At 42.2% G+C, this 24,947-nt stretch overlaps 2 protein-coding genes across 2 annotated transcripts; both read left to right on the top strand.

Moving 5' to 3' along the window:
* The first annotated feature begins 138 nt into the window (after positions 1-138).
* On the top strand, positions 139-6,904 carry LOC124273223. The gene is made up of 5 exons (XM_046708443.1): positions 139-222; positions 2,048-2,263; positions 3,923-3,976; positions 5,521-5,728; positions 6,773-6,904. Exons 1-5 carry the CDS (start codon positions 189-191, stop codon positions 6,786-6,788), a joined length of 528 nt encoding a protein of 175 aa, XP_046564399.1. The 5' UTR covers positions 139-188; the 3' UTR covers positions 6,789-6,904.
* An 8,858-nt stretch (positions 6,905-15,762) lies between these two features.
* On the top strand, positions 15,763-24,681 carry LOC124273180 (sushi, nidogen and EGF-like domain-containing protein 1). Its single transcript, XM_046708399.1, has 10 exons — positions 15,763-15,838; positions 17,702-17,899; positions 19,378-19,398; positions 20,016-20,132; positions 20,952-21,116; positions 21,561-21,677; positions 22,170-22,184; positions 23,143-23,304; positions 23,816-23,983; positions 24,539-24,681. The coding sequence occupies exons 1-10, from the start codon at positions 15,802-15,804 to the stop codon at positions 24,679-24,681; spliced, it is 1,143 nt and encodes a 380-aa protein (XP_046564355.1). The 5' UTR covers positions 15,763-15,801.
* The last annotated feature ends 266 nt before the right edge of the window (positions 24,682-24,947 follow it).

The raw sequence follows: 24,947 nt of genomic DNA, 5'->3' as shown, positions 1-24,947 counted from the left end.
GTCTCTCAAAGAAGTGACCCACAAGCCGGTTGAGGTGGTGTTTGTTATTCCAAGACCGCTCCTTGTGAACCGCCCATCGGTGGGCGTGTCCATGTAAGACACGCCCCTCGCTAGTACAAACCCGTCTTATTTATAACGAAAATGCCTTTCTTTGGTAGATCATCACCTCGAGATAACGTATCGCTATAATGAAGTCCTCACTTGTTATTTTCACAGTTTTGGGTGAGTCTTTTGTTTTGTACTAGCGTAGGTAGCTTATCGCTTATTCTAGCATGTGACAAATTATCAAACAAGTTCCTTGATCACTAATTAAACAGATTTTGCAATAGTTGTCTTACTATGACAATTAGTGATAAAGTGTCTGCTTTATATATGTATGAATGTATGTTTTAATCGTAGGACTAGTGGGATGAGATGAAAAGGGTTTTAGCGTCGATTTCAGTAGTATTGTTCTCAAAGAACCACGTGCATTGCAAGTATGCGTGTGTGTGTGCGTGCGTGTGTGTGTTTGTTTGTGTATGTATGGACAACTACCAGTTTTAAAGTGCCAGTGCTAATGCCACACATTATACCATGTCGCAGGTTACCATGGATACTTCATCACCATCAGAACACAATACACTGACTCCAATATTAGGTACATCGTTCGAATTAAAACGGGGTTTCAGGAGAACAATATATTATAAATTCAGTATTGTGAACACTAGAGAGCGATGCAATTGGGTCACTTAGAAGAATCTTTGTGTTAAAATATACTGATGTCTCCATGGGCTGTCCAAGATGGCCATTTGAGGACAAGCGGGCCATCCGTGCTTGCAGCTATATAGAAGATGCTGGATAATGACCAACAAAATTATTAGGTATCCCGACGTTGTCAACACCATACTCGTGAGATGTGCACCCCTGTTCCTCATCCAGCGGACAGACTTAGTCAAACTGGCGTTGAACCCTGCTCTGTCCGTCAGAACAGTGAGTGAGTTGAATTTTACGCCGCGTTTAACAATGTCAGGCTGGGAACACCAGAAATGTGCTTCACACATTGTACCAATGTGGAGACTCGAACCCGGGTCATCGGCGTGACGAGCGAACGCTTTAACCACTTGGCTACCCCACCGCCCCTCCCTCAGAACAGAACGATAGGGATATGGTAACCAGTTATATTCAAGGTTAAACAGCGGGTTAACTTTTCACCATGTTGTTACTGGTGTGTCTACGTCACCTACAGACACTAAGCATCATACTGATATATGACTCAATATCCACATTATCTGTCTAGAGTATTTAAAGAAAGAGTCAATGAAAGCCGTTTATTAAGAAAAACACAAAAAAGTGGTTTGTCTTTGGACACCACATTATTGTGCAGCAGCACCCCTTCACCCCACCCCACAGTTTGTTTTACACACTGAGTGAGTGAGTGAGTTTGGTTTCACGCCACTTTTAGCAATATTCCAGCAATATCTCAGCGGGGGACACCAGAAATGGGCTTCACACATTGTAGATGTGGGGAATCGAATCCGGGACGTCGGCGTAACGAGCGAACGCTTTTACCACTAGGCTACCCCACCGCCCCTTGACACATTGATCCTGCATGCGGAATCGAACCCGAAACTTCAGCGTGAAAGGGCTGTAACTATATTGATCTTACCCACTTCCTGACTTTTAATAATCGCCGATCGTGAAGCAATGTCTCCCGTAATGTACACAACCGTGTTTGATGCACTGTTCAAGTGCGTTACGTCCTCTTGCGTAATTGGTTTGTAGTTTTATGCCGCACTAACAATATTCCAGCTCATGAAGGCGGTCTGTAAATAATCGACTCTGGACCAAACATTACAGTGATCAACAGCATTAGCATTTCTACACAAATGGGTTACGATGACGTGTCAACCAAGTCAGCGATCCTGATCACCCGATCCCGTTAGTCGCATTTTACGACAAGCATGGGTGGATGAAGATCGATTCTAACCCGGATCTTCACGGGTACCTTTGGCTTGAAGATAAAACGTTGTCTTAATGTAACATGCAATTCCTGATATGTTTATTTCAGTTGGGTGTTTCGTCCCTGCCATACGTGCCCAGGTAGAGGGAGACGCCTGTGTCGAGAGCAGCACCATCTACAGGCCATCACCGGTCGCCGGCGAATGCTCCGATAACTTCCGATGTCTCCGGAATGCGTGGGTCAGGTACCACTGTGCCCTGGGCCTCGTCTTCAACCCAGACACTCAGCTTTGTGTGTTCCCGGAAGACAGCCCATCATGCAGCAGTAAGTCTGCCGTCAAACTATCGGGTCTACTCTGGCCCAAACGGATCAACTCGGGTTCTTTCGGATTCACTCGGGTTAACGTTGACCGGAAGACCATCCGGCTTCGGTCCGTTCTATTGATAATCTAAAAGCAAACAGACGAATGCAAAGGTTCTCTGAAACAACTGGAGCCATAAACATTTATTAATTAGGAGATACACATAAGGTGCTGGAAAATCAGAGGCATATAACTAAATTATAATAACGCGTAGCGTCTTAAGAAACAAAATTAAAGCTTTTATACTATCGTTATATACCCCTGATTTTTCAACACAGTATGTTTATCTCCAGTCTACCATAACTACATTATTAAGATTTTAAAAACTACACAGTATTTAGGAAAAACAGATGTATATCACGTGATTATATTCCTCAGAATGATTTATCCAATCACATTCCAGTATTTACTGCAGAGGCCCAGATAAGCTGCGTATCCGGGTAAAATACGCATGGAAAATTTCAAATTACGCATTGAAAAATAATTGTTGCGTACCAGTTACGCATTTAAAATGTTAGATACGCAAAATGTTTGAAACAAATGCGTACGGAATATATTTATAAAAAACACTTGCGTAATGAAAAAGACATCGGTTGCTATCAAGTTGTACTGTTAGTATAGGCCTAGTGTTGTACTGTCAGTATAGGAGGAGGGATTTTTTTATGAAATCATTTCCATTATATTTAAGTTGGTTTTGATTAGGTATGACATAAGGCAGGACATACCTGCTTAGTAAACTTACTCAATGACATAATACTTACGCGAGTAAAATGACTGAAATACGCACATATTTGAAAGCAGTGGGTAACGGAAAATGAAATACCCACTCAACATTCATAATCCCCACTCCAAAAAAATACAGTGGGTACAGTACCCACATAAGCTAAATCTTATCTGGAGCTCTGAATTTACTGATGTCATGGTAGAATGGGGAATAGCATTCCGAAGTTCACAACTATGCTAAGGATCAAATCATGGATTCAACAGAAAACTAATATGTTGGGTCAAATTTGGTTTAAATACCTAAGCTTATGTTAAGCATGGGTCCTAGGTTTCAGTATGTCACTGCATCTTGTGGATCCCATACCTGCTATTGACAGGTGTTGTGTATTTGTCAATGACTCGTTCCATGATTTGCAAAATGGTTGATTGGTGCCATGAAAACCATTTATATTGTTACTCATGTTTCAAGTGCATAATGTTAGGTTAAAGTTACTATTTGCCTAATGGGAGGTTACCATATTATTATTTATCCAGTTTTAAATGGATACAATTTCAAATTATAAATCTACGTTTAAGTGAAGATTTTTTGTGATCCTTAGCAAAGTGTGAGTAGTATAATTATGTGGATTATTAACGCTAGATGTAGAGTAACCATGTGTGTTTATAGGCAAGCCCATACATATGCGAGCCTCTATTCAGACCTCTTGTACAGAACTGTCCGTTCTTTGGTTGTTAAAAGTATTTCCCATTTAATTATTATCTCTTCCACGTTTTACTGAATAATATATCGGATCGATAACACTGACATTATATAAACAGTGTTACACGACTGGTCTTTGATGGTTCTCGTCAGCTGTTGACAGGTCATGAGTCGCAGATTTTACTTGTTCGTCTTCCAGATCCCAGTCCTGCCAATTTCGCCAATTTCCTGACCACGGTTGACCAGTCGTCGGGTAAGTCTAGATCACTGAATTAGATCCATGCCTGTTTATCAAGTGAGTGTGTCCAATCAGGTGGAGTTTGACTCCCTGAATAAGGCCTGAGTGGGTGGTGAGGAATATCAAACTACTTCAAGCTGTAACAGGTAATAAACGTTTACCAGGGTTGGATCAACCGTGCATAGGTATAGTGTGGGCGGGTTAAGGGTTAAGAATAATAATCAGGGCAAATCGGGGATTCAAACCCATGACCAGCTGATCTTGGTACTGATAAGGGACGCAACTCTACGATGAATTATTTTACGAACTCAACATTAAGACTAGGGGGTGGGTATTGCAGAGAATTTTCACATAGCGATATATTGCGAGGCGAAAGCATGTATTGCGATATGTATTGCAATATATTGCATGAAGTATTTTTAAACAAAAAACTACTTATAATCGAGGTAATGCTTGATTTATAGAGCAAATACACAGCAAAATCACTATGCTTGATTAAGCTTTAATAACAACTTTTAGTCATGATTAAAAATAAAAATGTGAATTATATTTGGCACAAATGAAAAAAGGAAATATCCGAAGATTTCCGAGTGTTACGAAGTTTTCCGAATGCAAGTCAAAATACCGGTTTTCGATCAGCGTATCGCAATACGTATCGTACGGTAAACACCGGTAAACCGGTTATATTGCGCAGCCCTAATTAAGACCCATGTTGAAAGTGATACTGTCATATAATCTGGGGTGAACAAGTTAGTTAATATTCCACTTTCGGTGAATCATCAGTCATATCTTTACGGGAACATTTTGAACCCTTGGTGGATATCGAGCCCGGGACTTATAGCCCATAAAGAGGCTAATCCGTCATTTGAATAAAGACTTTGAGTGAGTCATCCCTCATGGCCTTCACCAATGTATGGACACTGTCTGAACTACTGTTTCTAACGTATCAGTGTATCACCAGTTTAACACGTTACGGTAATTCGATGTAGGATAGTTCCGTGATTTCTTTTTTCGATGTCGGAAAGCTATTTCAACTGCGTGAATAAAGAGCAAATTTAAGTGAGTGAGTGAGTGAGTGAGTGAACTTAGTTTTACGCCGCTTTTAGCGATATTCCAGCAATATCACGGCGGGTACACCAGAAATGGGTTTCACACATTGTACCCATGTAGGGAATCGAACCCGGGTCTTCGGCGTGACGAGCGAACGCTTACACCACTAGGCTAACGCTACCCCACCGCCCCAGCAGTTGTAAGATACACCATACTCTTCCTGTTTCAGGACCCGTGAAGATCCGGGGTAAAATAGGTCTTCAGCAACCCATGCTTGCCACAAAAGGCGACTTTGCTTGTCGTAAGAGGCGACTAACAGGATCGGGTGGTCAGGCTCGCTGACTTGGTTGACCCATGTCATCTGTTCCCGATTGCGCAGATCGATGCTCATGCTGTTGATCACTGGATTGCCTGGTCCAGACTCGATTATTTACAGACCGCCGCCATATAGCTGGAATATTGCTGAGTGCGGCGTAAAACTAAACACACTCACTCACTTTCTGTTTCAGCGTGTACGTTGCCGTGTGCCGCCCACGTCGATGCCGTCTACCCCAAGCTGTTAACGAATCCCACTGACTGTAACGGCTTCTACATGTGTCGCGGGGGCCGCCTGTACGAAGGAAACTGCTCCTCCTTGGGCGACGGCTTCAGCGTGTACGACACCTTCTCCAGAAGCTGCTTTTCAGAAGTGGACGAGTTCAACTTTAACTGTGCAGCGTATGTGTGGTATTATTTGTTAATCGTGTTTGATAGAGCAAGATTCTTCTTTAGGCGACACCTCTGTTAATTAGCACCGGACCAATGGCACTGTCAATAGTACAGCGCGCCTCCCAGGTACAGTGAGTGAGTGAGTGAGTGAGTTTAGCTTTACGCCGCACTCAGCAACATTCCAGCTATATGGAGGCGGTTTGTAAATTATCGAATCTGGACCAGACAACCCAGTGATCAACAGCATGAGCATTCATCTACGCAACTGGGAACCGATGACATGTGTCAACGAAGTCAGCAAGCCTGACCACCCGATCCCGTTAGTCACCGCTTACGACAAGCATGGGTTACTGAAGATCAATAATTATTCTAACCCGGATCTTCACGGGTACCTCCCGGGTATAACGGCACCTCGGATAAGAGAGTGAGAGTTTAGTTTTACGCCGCTTTGGGAAATTGTCCTACACCAGAAATGGGCGTCACACATTGTAACCATGTGAGGAATCGAACCCAGGTCTTTGGCGTGACGAGCGAACGCTTTAACCACCAGAGCCCGGGATGGTGGGCTGTCACACTTTATCAATAGAACTATTTAATATATATAGTCAAGCTGCTCGTTTCGTGTAGATATTCATACAGTCAGTACTTTTATTTACTTTGCTTCACTTCTATTTACCATGTCATGTAAATGGCGTTTGTTGTCTCCAGTGGTGTGAAGTAACACACATTCTGTGCAGTATAAAATATAGTTTAGCATCCTTTGTTCCACCAACCGATTTATCCATAGTTCGAGATGACCGACGGACCGAAGCCGGATGATCTTCCGGTCAACGTTAACCCGAGTGAATCCGAAAGAACCCGAGCTGATCCGTTTTGACCCGAGTAGACCCGATTTGATGAACGTGTGGATAGTTTGACGACTTTCTCATGTGGAAGATCATGGGTCCAGGTTACCGGCGTTATTCTCTGTGATAAGAATGCACTGTTACTGTTTCTTAAATCAGTATTGGTTTTGACGTATTTCGTCATTTTATATGTGTTTCCTTGTTATAGGTCTCAGTCACGCTAAGATGTCGATGCTGCTGACGGAGACATCCAAAGACGTCATCGTTGATGAGACAGTATCACGACATCTCCGTCACGACTACTATGTAAGATGTGAGAATAAAGATAATGTTAAATGTTGATACCCTGTGTGTTGTCGTATGTTTTAAACTAACGCTTGAATGAGAGAGAGAGTGAGTTTAGTTTTACGCCGCACTCAGTAATATTCCAGCTGTATGGCGGCGGTCCGTAAAGAATCGAGTCTGGACCACACAACCCAGTGATCCAGACCATGATCATCGATCTTCACAATTGGGATGACATGTGTCAACCAAGTCAGCGAGACTGACCACCCGATCCCGTTAGTCTTCTCATACGTCAGGCATTCTATTCCGGATCTTCACGGGTCATAGCAGCAGCTTACGACTAGCATTTTGAATGAGAGAGTTGGGATTAACACTGCATTAACATTGTGGAATGAAGGCACGACGTGATGCACGTCTTAGACGTTTATTATCTTGATGAAATAACGAGCACCGGTTCTGGTGCAGACAAACCTTGAAACATAATCGGGACGAATCGGGATTCGAACCCAAGATCATCGGTTTTCCAATGGCCGCAACTGTGCAGAATTAATCATTGAGCGGGTGAATCATGCTGCCATTGCAATGAAACAGCTAAATGTGATCGCGTCTGACCCAATGAATTCTGAGATCGACAGTATGAATATTTCACACCACATTGGTTGCCATAGTGATACGCGAGGGATGCTTCCCCGGTGGTCACGAATCCTTGTATTCAAGGGGCAGTGGGATAGCCCAGTGGTTAAAGCGCCCGCTCGTCACGTCCAAGAGCCGGGTAAAATTCCCTACATGGGTACAATGTGTGAAGTCCATTCCTGGTGTCCCCTGCCGTGATATTGCCGGAATATTGCTAAAAGCGGCGTAAAACCATCACTCCTTGTATTCCTAATTCTCAATTGGGATAACAACTATATTTACAAATCATTACAATACACGATAAAGTGGCAGAACAATTACGACTGTATATAGTACAATAGATAGACAATAGTGAATGAGTGAGTGTGTTTAGTTTTAAGACGCACTCAGCATTATTCAGCTATATGGCTTGCGGTCTGTAAATAATCGAGTCTGGACCACACAACCCAGTGATCAAGACCATGATCATCGATCTTCACAATTGGGATGATGTGTGTCAACCAAGTCAGCGAGTCTGTCCACCTGATCCCGTTATTCGCCTTATACGACAAGCATGGGTTGCTGAAGGTCAATTTTAACCCGGATCTTCATCGGTGAGACAGACAATACATACAAGACAGGCACTGATAATAAAGTTCACTGTCTACTGTGTTCCTTCTGAATCGTCAGTATTTCATAGATTTTGTATACGCAGCATTCCACGATCACCCTTCAGCTAACCCGGTCGATTTACAGTGTAATAGCGAGGTGCGCCTGTTTCATTGGCTACAGAATGAGATGGCGTTTAACCCACGGAGTCAGAGTTGGTCCGAACCCCACTACTGAATGAATCAGATGTAATGTGTAGAACAGATCACTGTGGTTGTGCAACGAGAAATATTACCGCCTGTAGGATGTAAACTGATCGCTTATTGGTCTGATCATTCACTGGTTTCTCTGGGATGTAAACTGATCGCTTATTGGTCTGATCATTCACTGGTTTCTCTGGGATGTAAACTGATCGCTTATTGGTCTGATCATTCACTGGTTTCTCTGGGATGTAAACTGATCGCTTATTGGTCTGATCATTCACTGGTTTCTCTGGGATGTAAACTGATCGCTTATTGGTCTGATCATTCACTGGTTTCTCTTGGATGTAAACTGATCGCTTATTGGTCTGATCATTCACTGGTTTCTCTTATTGGATGATAAACTGATCGCTTATTGGTCTGATCATTCACTGGTTTCTCTGGGATGTAAACTGATCGCTTATTGGTCTGATCATTCACTGGTTTCTCTTGGATGTAAACTGATCGCTTATTGGTCTGATCATTCACTGGTTTCTCTTGGATGTAAACTGATCGCTTATTGGTCTGATCATTCACTGGTTTCTCTTGGATGTAAACTGATCGCTTATTGGTCTGATCATTCACTGGTTTCTCTTGGATGTAAACTGATCGCTTATTGGTCTGATCATTCACTGGTTTCTCTGGGATGTAAACTGATCGCTTATTGGTCTGATCATTCACTGGTTTCTCTTGGATGTAAACTGATCGCTTATTGGTCTGATCATTCACTGGTTTCTCTGGGATGTAAACTGATCGCTTATTGGTCTGATCATTCACTGGTTTCTCTTGGATGTAAACTGATCGCTTATTGGTCTGATCATTCACTGGTGTCTCTGGAATGTAAACTGATCGCTTATTGGTCTGATCATTCACTGGTTTCTCTTGGATGTAAACTGATCGCTTATTGGTCTGATCATTCACTGGTTTCTCTGGGATGTAAACTGATCGCTTATTGGTCTGATCATTCACTGGTTTCTCTGATTGTTGACCCCAGTCATGAGTAAATCCTTGGTTCCATAATGCGGCTGTACACACTCCAAGTAGGTTACGCAGGTAGCTTGGGCAAGCGGGTTCATAGTTCACGTTGCTGTGCAGTCTTTTAAATTCTCCATGACGATTCCCAAAGTCAGTCAATGTCTTACCCCTCACATCTATACGCAGATGATTTCAGATGAAACCGACGAGCAACAAAGAAATGTAACACAGTTAATAATTTTATTACACCAGAAATAGGCTTCACACATTGTACCCATCTGGGGAATCAAACCCAGTATTGATGACCAACTAGGAAATGTTATTGTGTGCGAAATTAGTTGGTAATTACTCCCAATTGTACAATACAACTTTCTTTTGTGATCTGTCGACAGATTGCTTTAAGCAATACTGGATGTAACAGTCACTAGTCTAGAGGAATAGACTTTGTAAGATGGGAGATTGAAAGGATCGGATTCCTGTGTAGAGGTACAGGAATTCTCTTAACTGTAAGTTCTTAACTGTAGATGTGAAACCGGAAGTCGGCAACGCTAGACTCGAAACTGGCTATAGCCATTGATTGGTTAATTGCTTGATGCGATTGGTTGTGTGGCTGACCTTGTATGTCCTTGGTCCGGGCGCAATGGCGTCGTGACTGGGATATTGTTGAAAACTTTCCCGTTCCAGGTCCTAGCTGACAATCGCCAACAATGTTTAAATCAAGGTATGCGTAAATATGCCAGATGTATTGCGATATATAGAATAAATAGACGTCTATCGAGAAACGAAAGATGGTTTAATAAAGTTGCCCCCCCATCCGTGTTTTTTCAAGATATTTAACACCCAATTGTATTATACGACTCTGAGGTGTAAGGTATAAACAGATTTGACAAGATTGAAACTGTTCATATATGTTCACAAGAGGAAGTGTGTAGAATTAGGTTGCATGTAGCGTCAACGTACTTGACACAGGTATCCGCAGTTGTTCCAGGGCAGACACACTCTTGTACAGTTTACTGGATACTGACATCGGGTTATTGCAACGCTTATTGCAATCCACGTTTTGAGGCGAAATAGAATTACTAAAGAAATGCGTGCACGCACAAGTCAACCAATGACTTTCCATTGGCGTCTGTTTTACCATCCTTGTCTACAATATATCTACCGACTGCCTGCACCACCTCGATGAATGTTTCAGAGGACGTTATCATGATGTTAAGCTGCTGAGGTGACTGTTAATCTTCCAACGCCTCACATGCTTCAATCAATATACCCTTGTAGGGAATAGAACCGGTGCCTTCGGAGTGACGAGCTAGCGCATTAACCACTGGGCTACACCCACCACCATACTTATAATAGAGAGATACTAGGCCTATATCTCAACAAAAAAGTCTGGCGAGTTGTCAGCCCAGAGGATAAAGTGTAAAGCCAATGTCTCGTTAGCCCAGTGGATAAGGTGTAAAGCCAATGTCTCGTTAGCCCAGTGGATAAAGTGTAAAGCCAATGTCTCGTTAGCCCAGTGGATAAAGTGTAAAGCCAATGTCTCGTTAGCCCAGTAGATAAAGTGTAAAGCCAATGTCTCGTTAGCCCAGTGGATAAAGTGTAAAGCCAATGTCTCGTTAGCCCAGTGGATAAAGTGTAAAGCCAATGTCTCGTTAGCCCAGTGGATAAAGTGTAAAGTGTAAAGCCAATGTCTCGTTAGCCCAGTGGATAAAGTGTAAAGCCAATGTCGTCGTTAGCCCAGTGTTAGCCCAGTGGATAAAGTAAAGATAAAGTGTAAAGCCAATGTCTCGTTAGCCCAGTGGATAAAGTGTAAAGCCAATGTCTCGTTAGCCCAGTGGATAAAGTGTAAAGCCAATGTCTAAAGCGTAAAGCCAATGTGCCAATGTCTCGTTAGCCCAGTATCTCGTTAGCCCAGTGGATAGATAAAGTGTAAAGTGTAAAGCCAATGTCTCGTTAGCCCAGTGGATAAAGTGTAAAGCCAATGTCTCGTTAGCCCAGTGGATAAAGTGTAAAGCCAATGTCCTCGTTAGCCCAGTGGATAAAGTGTAAAGCCAATGTCCTTGCCGTTAGCCCAGTGGATAAAAAGTGCCCAGTAAAAAGTGTAAAGCCAATAAGCCCAGTGGATAAAGTGTAAAGCCAATGTCTCGTTAGCCCAGTGGATAAAGTGTAAAGCCAATGTCTCGTTAGCCCAGTGGATAAAGTGTAAAGCCAATGTCTCGTTAGCCCAGTGGATAAAGTGTAAAGCCAATGTCTCGTTAGCCCAGTGGATAATAAAGTGTAAAGCCAATGTCTCGTTAGCCCAGTGGATAAAGTGTAAAGCCAATAAAGTCTCGTTAGCCCAGTGGATAAAGTGTAAAGCCAATGTCTCGTTAGCCCAGTGGATAAAGTGTAAAGCCAATGTCTCGTTAGCCCAGTGGATAAAGTGTAAAGCCAATGTCTCGTTAGCCCAGTGGATAAAGTGTAAAGCCAATGTCTCGTTAGCCCAGTGGATAGCGTGTAAAAGCCAATGTCTCGTTAGCCCAGTGGAAAGTGTAAAGTGTATAAAGCCAATGTCTCGTTAGCCCAGTGGATAAAGTGTAAAATAATGTCTCGTTAGCCCAGTGGATAAAGTGTAAAGCCAATGTCTCGTTAGCCCAGTGGATAAAGTGTAAAGCCAATGTCTCGTTAGCCCAGTGGATAAAGTGTAAAGCCAATGTCTCGTTAGCCCAGTGGATAAAGTGTAAAGCCAATGTCTCGTTAGCCCAGTGGATAAAGTGTAAAGCCAATGTCTCGTTAGCCCAGTGGATAAAGTGTAAAGCCAATGTCTCGTTAGCCCAGTGGATAAAGTGTAAAGCCAATGTCTCGTTAGCCCAGTGGATAAAGTGTAAAGCCAATGTCTCGTTAGCCCAGTGGATAAAGTGTAAAGCCAATGTCTCGTTAGCCCAGTGGATAAAGTGTAAAGCCAATGTCTCGTTAGCCCAGTTAGGATAAAGTGTAAAAGCCAATGTCTCGTTAGCCCAGTGGATAAATAAGGTGTAAAGCCAATGTCTCGTTAGCCCAGTGGATAAAGTGTAAAGCCAATGTCTCGTTAGCCCAGTGGATAAAGTGTAAAGCCAATGTCTCGTTAGCCCAGTAGATAAAGTGTAAAGCCAATGTCTCGTTAGCCCAGTGGATAAAGTGTAAAGCCAATGTCTCGTTAGCCCAGTGGATAAAGTGTAAAGCCAATGTCTCGTTAGCCCAGTGGATAAAGTGTAAAGCCAATGTCTCGTTAGCCGAGTGGATAAAGTGTAAAAGATAAAGTGTAAAGTGTAAAGCCAATGTCTCGTTAGCCAATGTCTCGTTAGCCCAGTGGATAAAGTGTAAAGCCAATGTCTCGTTAGCCCAGTGGATAAAGTGTAAAGCCAATGTCTCGTTAGCCCAGTGGATAAAGTGTAAAGCCAATGTCTCGTTAGCCCAGTGGATAAAGTGTAAAGCCAATGTCTCGTTAGCCCAGTGGATAAAGTGTAAAGCCAATGTCTCGTTAGCCCAGTGGATAAAGTGTAAAGCCAATGTCTCGTTAGCCCAGTGGATAAAGTGTAAAGCCAATACCTCGTTAGCCCAGTGGATAAAGTGTAAAGCCAATGTCTCGGATCGATTCATATATGGTACAATTAGTTGAATTCAAGTGTTAAAGTCCCAATCTGGCGTCCCAACACGCTTACTCTACAGTTCTACCTGTTCAGTCACGTATTGCAATGAATATATTCAGTATATTTCGCTGCAGGTGTTTCTGTAGCATGTGTTATGGTGACGGCTAGCATCGTGGTGATCGTTGTGACGGAAGGACATTCATGACGGCTTATTGGTCTGTAAATAATGGAGTCTGGGCTAGAAAATCCAGTAAACGACATCATGAGCACCGATCTACGCATACATCCATCAAATACATCGAGGCAGACCACCCAATCCCCGTAATCACGACGTACAAGCATACGTTGTTGAAGACAAATTCTAACCCGGATGTTGAGGGGTGAAGGACAATGTAACCTATATACTCTACATTAACATGTTCCTATCGGCTACAAACTGCATCAAGGCGCTTCTCAGATTTGAGTCATGCAGGGAGAGGCTCTCACTCCCACCACCCTGAAGTCCATGTGGCCATTGTTTATCCCACGTCGTGGTATTTCCCTGTCTCATGCCATGTTGACTCAGTTGATCCCACCTGTAGCGTTCGATTGTCAAAACTTGGCGACAAAAAGAGCCAACATGCCGTGTTGTCGCGCTCAGATCCCGACCAGGCGCTTCCCTCCAGCACATTGTGCCACTCACGAATGTATCAAATTATCGAACAATAATACTTTGTCAAAACACATCACCTCCAAGCTGAAGAACAGCAACAGCATCACGTGGCCATATTGTCGACCGCTGTGGGAAGTCTGACCATCTTTAACACACCTCTCAATCTGTTTGTTGAACAATTTGGTAAAGACAACACTACCTTGTAAAGATAACGTTATGATTAGGGTAGGAAGCTACTCAGTTAATCGTTTATACAACGTGGAGGTTCTGATTCATACTGAACACGAGTACGAGTTTTGTATAATTTGCAGTAGTCTCTTCCACATGTTGAACCTCAATGGGCTTTTCCAGTTCCAGTCAGTTATAACATTCAACCATACATTATTATGAAGATGATTAATGACCTAATTCATAATAGTTTATTTGGGGGCTTAACATCTAAAGGTTCTATCCTATCTTCCCATGGCTTCAAGTTCTGATAGTGACTCACTAAATAAACTCACTCACTCACTATTAAACATATCTGTGTGTTACCTGCATACAAAATGTCATCTAAGGCGTGGTTGTCGCCCAGTATTGTTTGTTTCAGAGAATATCAATCAATCAATCTTTATTCATATTGAAGGCCACAGGCCCATAGTATACAAGAATATAGTACACAATATCATAGAAAAGAATAACATAGTCACATCACAATATGTCATATCACATCAAAATGTATCACATCATATAACATCGCATTACACATACTTTGTCGTATCACATCATATCATAACACACCTAATTACATCATATCATACCATGTATCATATCATATCATATCATATCGCAACACACCATACCATATCATATCAAATAACAATATGAGTACATACATTCTATGAATTATTATGTTTATTTCTTAGAGACAATGCCTGATAGATAAAAGTTGACAACTTACGGATAAGAACATTGTCATCAGTACTCATTAACAAAGAAAATTTCAGTGAGTGAGTGAGTTTAGTTTTACCTGCACGCAGCAATATTCTAGCTTGTGGCGGCGGTTTTTAGATAATCGAGTCTGGACCAAACAATCCAGTGATCAACAGCTTGAGCATCGAACTGCGCAGTTGGGAACCGATGACATGTGTCAACCAAGCCAGCGAATCGTTTGTTTTAAGAACATATTACAGTTTATGTTTGAGTGACACTGACCCTTTCCACAATCATCACAGATATCAGAGGTAAAATAAGTACAGTAAGTAAAGTAAGTAAAGAAAGGTAAGTAAGTAAAGTAAGTAAAGTAAATAGTGAGTTGCCGATGTGACGTTAAATATTAACTCACTATTTACTTTACTTACCCTACTTACTTACCTTTCTTTACTTACTTTACTTACTGTACTTATTTTACTTACTTTACTTACTTTGCTTACTGTACTTACTTTGCTTACTGTACTGGCTTTACTTACTTTACTTACTGTACTTACTTTACTCCGACTGGGCTGACAGGACTAAATCATATTTCAGTGGTATTGGTTTCAATCAAACGGATTGAATACTTTGGAACAAATTTCACTTTCACTTGGCCATGTCCACTTCGAAGTGGGTAACAGTGGGAGCCTCCCTACTGACCGGTCATTTATATTCACGACAGTGTTCGCTTTACATGTTTAATGTCATAAATGTGTTCTGTAGAAGTGATTGAAAAATATTGAAACATCCGAGCCCCATTCTGAGTATTAAATGGCGCATCCCATACATAGATAGTTCAAAACGCTTTTCAAAAACAATCTTATTTATAATACACATGTATTAACATTGCAGTCTGTATAAGAAGTATTCATAATCATAGCGCCATTGTAGTCCTTGAAACATATAACAATGAACGATGTGCTACTCCAGTGATCACACTTGTTCTACTGTTGAAAGAAGATATGCCGCTGCTTGTGCACACATCAGTTTGTTCGAAACACACGATCCTATTTGTTGAACACATTTCTCGATATTTTCATCAACGTGGAAAGTAATCATATCAGGTATATGATTGATCCATCACCACTCCCTCTGGTCAGCCAATCACCTGGCGTCTTGTAAAGCAGTATCCAATCAGATTGTCGTTAGTGAAAACGGTCAGCCAATCATCTCTTCTCCTTTCAGGAAGGGTTCGTTGTAAAGTATTCCTCCTTGATTGACACTGTCGTTGTGGTATAATAGAATTCACGGGTAGATTGACATTTCCAGAGAGTTAGAATTCAATCTTTAGTCGTGTGTTACCAAGATGCTGGATATGCGGAAACTGTTGTTTTTTACGGCCGGTAGGTGGTTTCTTTATTACCTTCAGATAGGAGTGAAAAGGATCAACCTGTTGTATAAAGAATAACTATAGATTGTAGTTGCAAGATTTGCTTGAATTCGTGCATACATAATGTAATGTTGGTATGAGTTCAAAGTTAATAGGATTTCACAAAGTAAAATGAGAACAATTACATTTACATTGAACCCGTTCTTCTTGAATCACGTCAGTGCATGAAGCGTTTTAGCGGTGGTGATGTTTCCGATTACTTACTATCAAATTCGGAACATTTTGTCCCGACTCGTCTCGAGAGACACATACATGTACATGTGCCTTGAGCGTGTACTAGTTGCGTGGCTATGTGCGCTATATAAATATCCCATAATTATAACAATGATACTGTACAAGACGTGTTCTGGAATCTGTATGAGTACGGGGGCATTGGGGTAGCCTAGTGGTTAAAGCGTTCGCTCGTCACGCCGAAGACCCGGGGTTCGCTTCCTCACATGGGTACAATGTGTGAAGCCCATTTCTGGTGTCCCCCGCCGTGATATTGCTGGAATATTGCTAACAGTGGCGTAAAACAATACTCGCTCACTCATATCCTCTGAATATGAAAAGGGCCGTGTTGCCTATAGTAATACCACACTAGTAACAGGTATTATTTGGCAAGTGATATTAGGATTCGTGCACTGAAATCTTATAAAGTTTGCCAGTGTAACTGTAAGGCAATACAAAGTTGTGAGTGAGTGAGTGAGTTTAGTTTTACGCCGCTTTTAACAATATTCCAGCAATATCACGGCGGGGGACACCAGAAATGGGCTTCACACGTAATACCCATGTAGGGAACCCTGGCCTTGGCTTGACGAGCGAACGCTTTAACCACTAGGCTACCCCCCTGACCCCATACTCATACAGATAAACACTGTGTGAGATGCGGATGGACAAGTTGCCAAAGGATTCGCAAATCATCGGTTCCATCTCAGGTCGGGTCAGGTCAGCTTAGCTCAGCTCAGGTCTCATCTTTGTTTCGTCAGCACCTGGATCAAAGTAAACGTCTACTTCAAGCTGACATGACGTCATTAAACCAAAGCATATTTGCGTGACATTAGCTTATAACATAAAACATGTCTGCTTTACCCCAATGACATAAGTATACAAATTAGATAACCGGAAGTGGGGCTTTTTCGATGTTTGATGGCAACATTACTAGTGGAAACATAACAACATATCTTTAAACCAAGCCCTTTCCACTCAAAGAACGCCTGATTGTAATAGAAAGCGGCGCTGCCACCAACTAAAGCAAATTCTTCAAGTGAAAGTGCGACTTCATTCGAAATCGAAATTATACTAGAGATAGAAATTTAATCATATGACAACCAATCAAATCGTTCTTGTTATCATTATCAAAGTTTCAATCATTCTGCAAAACTTGTAATGTTGTAATGATCCGAGGAACTTTTTTGTCTCAGAAAATGAATAAACCACAAAGGAGTTGACAGGTTGGTTGGTTTTTTTGTTCACGCAGAAATAGAGCAATTGTATCACTCCGCATGCTATCTATGTAAGTTTTCGAAAGGTTTTTGATGTCAATTTTGATGCATTTATTTCTGCAAAGGCACTGAGTAATGTGAAAATGATAAACAAGATTGAAGGTTGTGTGAAGCATCAACCTCGTCCCGTTAATACCGGCAAATACTGAATAAATAAGATCCTGGTGATTTCCCATATTAGAAATAGTGGTGAATCCTCTGTACGGCTGTTATAATCGGGCTTAAGCCGGAATCAGTTTGTGATGAATACTCTATATAACAGTTTAAGCGGGTGTGAGCCCAAATCATTCGCTCACGAAGCACCGATACTGCAGTATGTGTTGTGTTGACAGTGATGGCCGTGTGTCAAGCAGTACCACCAGCCGAGGACTGCACTATCGGAACTGTCGCCTTCGAGCCACATGAAACTGATTGCAACAAGTTCTACCAATGCGATACTACTGGATGGAAGGAGATGGCCTGTGGCCAGGGATTGTACTTCAACCCGGCGACCAACGTCTGCGACTGGCCATACAACGTGCAGTGCACATGTGAGTGTTGCAGGGGCAGGATGCGGATGGGGATGACGGGTATAGGGTGGGTTGTGTTCACCTTGGGCTCAAAAACGACCTTCCATAGCCATGGTGGTCTATGAGTGGAGAGTGTGGATAGGTCTAGGTATATAAGGTCTATGGTGTTCTATTGCGGCACATGAGCCATCTTCAAACCCAAAGCATTGGTCTGTGAGGGGAGTTGTGGTAGTGTATGGGAGTTGTCCAAGATGGCGAAACGAATGTCGCAATCGGCAAACGTTTACACCAATTTACGATAGTCGTAATATTATGTTTTCTTAGATTACCTGCACTTCCATTGAGATGCAATATCAGAGGTATTTAGTTTGATCAGATATATAAAATGTGTGACTGCAGCTCGAATGACGATGAAATTCATTTCATGTTAGAATGTACTGCATATAATTGTATTAGAGATAAGCATTTTCCATATTGTGGACAGGATAGCAAACTGACCAAATATCGTCATTTCATTTGTAGCAATTGACCCAAACACTTTTTCTCACGGTTCGAAATATATTAAAGAAGCTCTTGCTGTTAGAAATTCTATTAGATCTTCTGTAATAAATTAACTGTTTTTCTTCTCTGTATAGTTTGCTACTCTTTATATTGTAAATTATTTTCTGATTGTACATGGACCAACGGCCTATAAAACTGAAATAAAATTAACTGAATTGTCGTAATGTCGGTAAATGTACGCCAGTCGTAAATTGCGATGTCGGCCCCACGTATAGACGTGTTTATTGCTTAACCGTAGACGAAAGGAAACATGGAGTACTACAGTAAAGAAGCATTGATCGCCCCAAGTCTCATCCTCGATCATCTCCAGGGTATACGTTACGATCACTCTCCACTTTACCCTGGATGCATCCAGGATAATTATAATACCTCCCTTTGCTGGCTCCGCATTCTCACAGTAGCCAATCAGCTAAGCCGCCGTTACATCCGAGCTTGCCAATGTCAACAAAGATAGCGGTCGCAGTCTCGAAGGTTTGTTCGCAGTACCACTAAGATTTTTGGAGAAATAATACAGACAAATTGACAGAACTTTCAAGAATATATACAAGAACTCCTTCCACATCTTTCAGGGTACCCTCTGCATCAATTGTGTTGCCATGTTGAAACGGTTAGATAATTTAAGAAGCGAAAGTGAGTTGTGATTGGTTCGCTCAACTTCCCAGCGTAGACACCTGATTGGATAAAAAGCCAGCCAATGGAGGTAATAAAATCATCGGGCCAAGCCGTGGATGCATCCAGGGTGTAGTGGAGAGTGATCGTAAGTTATACCCTGGAGATTATCGAGGATGCCTAAGTCTATGAAACCCACGGTTAAACAATTGAGGCAAAGTGTATATTATTACTGATCAGCGTGTTTATGTAAGGCCCTTTTCAACACGTCAGTACAACACCTGCTATTATGAAAGCAAATATTTAATAATACCTTTGTTTCTTTTCAGCCACCTCCGACACTACGGACGGTAAAGTACTCGACTTAAACTGAATCATTCAGAATGTGTGACAGAACGTGTAATATCTTTCTTAAACCATGTTTTAACTTTTGAATAATGAACTCATTTTGCATAGACCACCAACATCCACAGAATATTTTTTTGAGTGCAAGATTGCATCAGTGTGAGTTAGTGAGTTAGAATTTATAGTCACATTGGCAATATTTCAGCCATATCGTGACTTATGCATCAGTGTGAAAAACCTCGACCAGAAAAGTTTTTCTGATTACTATTTATGAACGAATGTGTGTACTTAAGTGTAGGTGGAGGGGAGTGAGTGAAAGAGTGATAGAATAGTGGTTGCTTTTATCATTGAGCTCTTGGAACAATTTCTAAAATATTTTTTGACAGACATAATGCAGTGTTTTTGCATGTATTAATGACAACTGTAATGTTGTCTGTGGTTCCAGTCACAAACTCAGGTAAAGTGGAACTCTGAAATACTTAATTGATACTGAGTGAGTGAGTGAGTGTATGCCGCTTTTAGCAATAATCCAGCTGTATCACGGCAGGGGGCACCAGTAATAGGCTGGATGGAGAGGCGTGGGTAGACTGATTGATTGTAACACATCTGATCGATGTTTCAGCTTGTAGTTCGACTCCGTGTCAGAACGGAGGGTCATGCGCGACGTCCGGCAGCAGCTACGCATGTACGTGTCTGTCCGGCTACACCGGCACCAACTGCGAGGTCACCACAACGACTGGTACAGTACACCATCACGTATTTTACATAGCCGAAATTTGTGAAAATTTGCTTTCATACGTTCAGCAGCTTACGATTGTTTTGTGATTTACTGTTTTGTTTGGTTCCGTCTGCAATCCGCTTCTTTTCCCAAATTCTGTATCTGTCCCACGATCATGGATGTAAAGCGACAGCACGAAACCTTTGGTAGTATTTGTTACGATTTCATTGTATTTACTTTGAGTAGACAATTCTATATTGGTTATACGATTTGCATTTTTACCATTAGAACAGTTGGTTAAACCTGTGAACAAAGCGTTGTTACCTAGTCGCCAATGGAACAATAGTAGATACGGAATTATTTCGCTGCAAGACTCATTTTAATGATAATTTTAGATTGCTTAAAATCTATATCGGTCAGTCTTTAACCACACAGTGTGCGCAGCCTTCAATGTATATTCATTAAAAATGAAATTTCATTCTGAAAATGTCGATCGCCAACAAACCGTTTTGTTCTATTATTGAAGTAAAAAGCGTTTTGGTAGCTTGGGAAGAGCTTGCTTTAAGGATGTTGCTGTTCCCGTTTGTCAGCCTGTCCGTTGCTAGGCGACTGCAGTAGCTTGTCAGCTTTTCGGCTTGTTGGTAACTTGGTAACAACAGATTTTGAAAGCAACTTGTTGCCAGCTTTTCGGCTTCTTGGTAGCTTGGTAACAACAGGTTTTGAAAGCAACTTGTTGCCAGCTTTTCGGTTGGTAGCTTGGTAACAACAGGTTTTCGGCTTGTTGTTAGTTTATTGGTAGCTTGTTAACAGCTTGTGGGTTTGCTTTACGGCATGTTGCAGCTACCTGTACGAATGACGACAGGGAAGCAGTTAACGATCTGAACTGTCAACTGTTCAGACGTTGTGTGAGCGGAGCGTGGGTGAATTACACGTGCCCGGTCAATACACGGTTTAACCCTCAGTGGAAAGACTGTTTCCCTCCGACTCAATACCCCTGCCCAACAAGTAAGTATAAACAGAATAACCTGCCAGAGCAACATCATGTCATCAACTAGCTGATGTATTCCCGTAAGTCTAAACAATGCTGTCAGATGGTTGTTACGACATAAATGAACATCAGCTTGAAAGCATTTTAATTTACGTTTCACTTGTAAAATGGATGAAAACAAAGAACAGGGTATTCATGTGAACTTGGTATTTATGTTAGTATGGACCGTCCATGTTTTATGAGCTATCACAGGTCAACTAATTTGCCTGAATATTGTACAATATCGAACCCGATATATCATATATCTCTCTCCGTGTTCCGGACCAACAAGCGGTTCATCTGTCTGTCCATCGCTGTCTTTGACCAGTTCCGTAACTGTGGCAGCAATTACTTCCCCGGTTCCTACTTCTTAAATGGCAGTGTCTGTGACTTGTCATGCATCACACATTTCGTCCTTCCAGTTCCATGTGACGCCAACCCCTGTCAAAATGGCGGATCCTGCGTCAACTCCGGGACTAGCTACACATGCACGTGCCCCAGCACATACGAGGGCACCAACTGCGAGACAGCCGTTGCATGTGAGTGGAAAAGTATTCGCGGGCGAGTCTGTAATTTGGAATTTAATGCATCTGATTAGTTTATAAAGGATTACAGCTTGTGTAATTTCTACGCACTGCTATATATTACAGCACATGTTTGTGGTTTGTGGATAAACCTTTTGCTCGTCAGGCCAAAGACGCGTGTTCGATTCACAGAGTACAATGTTTGTGCAGTTTCTGGATAAACCTTGTATACATCTATGTTTGATCCAGTGAAGAAAGTGCACATTTATGTTGGATACATAATAAAATGATCCAAAATGAAAGATTTTTCGATGATGTGTTGGATTGAATATTTCTAGTGTTTCCGCGAATAATGTTTTAATAAGTTATTGGTCAAATCATATTTCAACGTATTCTTCCTTTTGCCCAACATTTTATTATATGCATGTACAAGAAAATAGTCACGCTCACAGGATAAAGTGTGATATCAAAGAACTATCATAAATGTTACTCTTTCATATGTTTCAGCCGATGGACCAGGAGGTAATGTACACCTAGCTAGATTTGTTTCTTATGGCAAATTATTAATATCAACAATAAAGTGTTTTGAATGTAGATTTAAGTAAAGTATAAATATGCATACATCGACATGGTTATGAGAAAATATTTAACCAGCTCCTTACAATGTTCTTCGTGTGAGTTTGCGTATTAGCAATTTTGTGAAGAAAGAGCGAAATAGCGTGTATTCCTAAAATATTTACTGGAGGCAAAGAGTGCTCAAACGATTTTTATATTACGAATACTGGGCGACTGGTTAGCCAAGTGGTTAAAGCGTTCAAGTTCGATTCCCAACATGGGTACAATATGTGAAGTCGATTTTTTGTGTGCCCGCCGTGATATTGTTGGAATATTGCTAAAAGCGACGTAATGCTAAACTCACTATTACAAATATACGCTTTGGGGGCTTTTCTTTGACATAACAAGATATCTCAGACACAACCCTGGTTCGAAACAGGACAGGCGGTTCACCTTGTTCTCTGCGATGCGCGAGGACAATGGACTAGTTTATGATGATGATGGGTTTCAGCTGTTTGGCTGGAACTGTTAGTGGGAACTGAATACAGGGAACAAGGAAATGACATCACAAGAATAACTCATTGAGAGTTAATTGTTGCCTAGGATAATATAGACGTGATCAAATGTGCCTTTTAAAAAACCCGTTTAATTAGAACGATGAACGGCACAAAGTAGGACCGAAGGTCAGTAAGTCGCATTTTGCGTATATAGAGTTACGTGCCTTAGCCGTGCCATTACCAGCTGATCTTTAGTTCGAAACTAAGTGTCTTTATGAATGTAATTCTGGTCTATCAGCAAATACAACATTTTAAACACCTATTACGTGCGTCTCAAAAGGCACCCCAAACCATATAAGACGGCGTGACAATACTCAAATGTGGAATACAGTTATCAACGCATTTCACTCACTCACTCTCCGTTCCAGCGGCCTGCAGCAATTCCGACCCGTACCAGGTCAACCCCAACGACTGCCAGAAATTCTACGCCTGTGTCGACCAATTCTTGATTGAATTTACCTGTCCTGTGGCAATCCCATCCTTCAACGAAGCGACGCGATCGTGCGACTACGTCTACAACGTGCAATGCGGTAGGTCTTCAGTTTTCCGGTAGTTGTCACCACTCGCCCCTTTGGACGTGAAGATCAGGGTTAGAATTGATCTTCAGCAACCCATGCTTGTCCTAAGAGGCGACTAACGAGATCGGGTGGTCAGGGTCGTTGACTTGGTTAGGACGTGTCATCGTATCTCCATTGTGTAGATCGATCCTCATGATGTTGGTCACTGGATTGTCTGGTCCAGACTCGATTATTTACAGACCGCCACCATATCGCTGGAATATTGCTGAGTGTGGCGTTAAACACAAACAAACAAAACATCGCCCCTTTCCGAAAGCTGCAACAAGGCTCATCTTGCGTCGATGAAAGCTTCGTGCAAAATGCGTATCAGAATACGCGAGCGAATTCAAGTAGTTAGCTCAAGGAATCTTCAGTCAGTTCTCAGTCTAAGGAGATTTAATCCAAAACTTAGCAGACTCCGGTCATTGTTGATTAGAGCGTCCAGGGGGATAATCTGACATGCCCAATAATATTTCATCTACAGGCAAGCCCGCTTCTTGCACGAACGACACTCGTCTCCCTGGCAACGGAGTTGAATGTGATGATTTCTACCGATGTGTCAATATGGAATGGATCCAGTACAGATGCCCTTCTGGGTACAGATACAACGCCGCTATCAACGACTGCTCCGCCAACGTCGACTGTCCAACAGGTACAACTACATAACCCTTGCGACCGACGTAGGGGGATTGAAAGGGGATGGTTATTGAACAGCCAGAGAACTGCCTCGGCCAGTAGCCAATCACGCGGTATAGCGCTTTATGGCAACAAACCACCATGGTAACGCATATATATTCGGATTTTTTTTCTGATAATGCACAGTGAGTGACTGAGATTAGTTCTTCACGCTGAAGGCTCGGGTTCGATTCCCAGCATGGGTACAATTTGTGAAGCCTATTGCTGGCGTCCCCCGCCGTGATATTGCTCCGAACACCCCGGTTCTGGTGTCCCCCGCCGTGATATTGCTCCGAAGACCCGGGTTTGATTCCCCACGTGGGTACAATGTGTGAAGCCCATTTCTGGTGTCCGCCGCCGTGATATTGCCAGAATATTGCTAAAAGTGGCGTAAAACTCATTCACTCACTCGTGATTTTTTTATATATATTGCTGGAATATTGCTATCATTCCATCAACAAGATTCTGGTCCTGAGACCGCCTGCTGCTCCTACGCTTCCATGACTGTTTGTGTATGTGCACTCTTTCGCAGCAACCACAAACGACCAGCCTTGCGATTCAAGTCCATGTTTGAACAACGGCGTCTGTAGCAACATTGGCGGCAGCTTCAGCTGTCAGTGCCCCACGGGTTACGGCGGAGAAACCTGCGAAATTGCTCCACGTAAGCTCCCATAAGTTCCTGTTGTTAGGTCGAAGCCGTCTATGCCACAGGTGCTTGATAGGCATAAGACATATGTTTACAACCAGTGTCAGTACTGTATGGAATCATGAAAGGGGCATTGTCGCGTTGTCGCGTTGTCGCGTTGTCTCTCAAATTCAAGCAAAATTAGCCAAAACGCGACACGCGACATCACGACAACGCGACATTTCGCCCATTTGTCGCATTGTCGCGTTTTAGTGAATTTTTGGGGCTTCTTTTTACACATCTTAGATAGGGCGAC

The sequence above is a fragment of the Haliotis rubra genome, unplaced genomic scaffold (assembly GCF_003918875.1).
Source record: "Haliotis rubra isolate DU_JTF1 unplaced genomic scaffold, ASM391887v1 Scf1032, whole genome shotgun sequence".
NCBI lineage: Eukaryota > Metazoa > Mollusca > Gastropoda > Lepetellida > Haliotidae > Haliotis > Haliotis rubra.
This window is presented reverse-complemented; position numbering and strand designations above follow the sequence as displayed.

Excerpts from the sequence above, each read along its gene's own strand:
- LOC124273180 (XM_046708399.1), top strand. The coding sequence starts at position 15,802 with ATGCTGGATATGCGGAAACTGTTGTTTTTTACGGCCG. Across the intron at positions 23,305-23,815 it reads CGTCTACAACGTGCAATGCG|GCAAGCCCGCTTCTTGCACG; the intron begins GTAGGTCTTCAG and ends TTTCATCTACAG. Across the intron at positions 23,984-24,538 it reads CAACGTCGACTGTCCAACAG|CAACCACAAACGACCAGCCT; the intron begins GTACAACTACAT and ends ACTCTTTCGCAG.
- LOC124273223 (XM_046708443.1), top strand. The coding sequence starts at position 189 with ATGAAGTCCTCACTTGTTATTTTCACAGTTTTGG. Across the intron at positions 223-2,047 it reads TGTTATTTTCACAGTTTTGG|TTGGGTGTTTCGTCCCTGCC; the intron begins GTGAGTCTTTTG and ends TGTTTATTTCAG. Across the intron at positions 3,977-5,520 it reads CACGGTTGACCAGTCGTCGG|CGTGTACGTTGCCGTGTGCC; the intron begins GTAAGTCTAGAT and ends TTTCTGTTTCAG.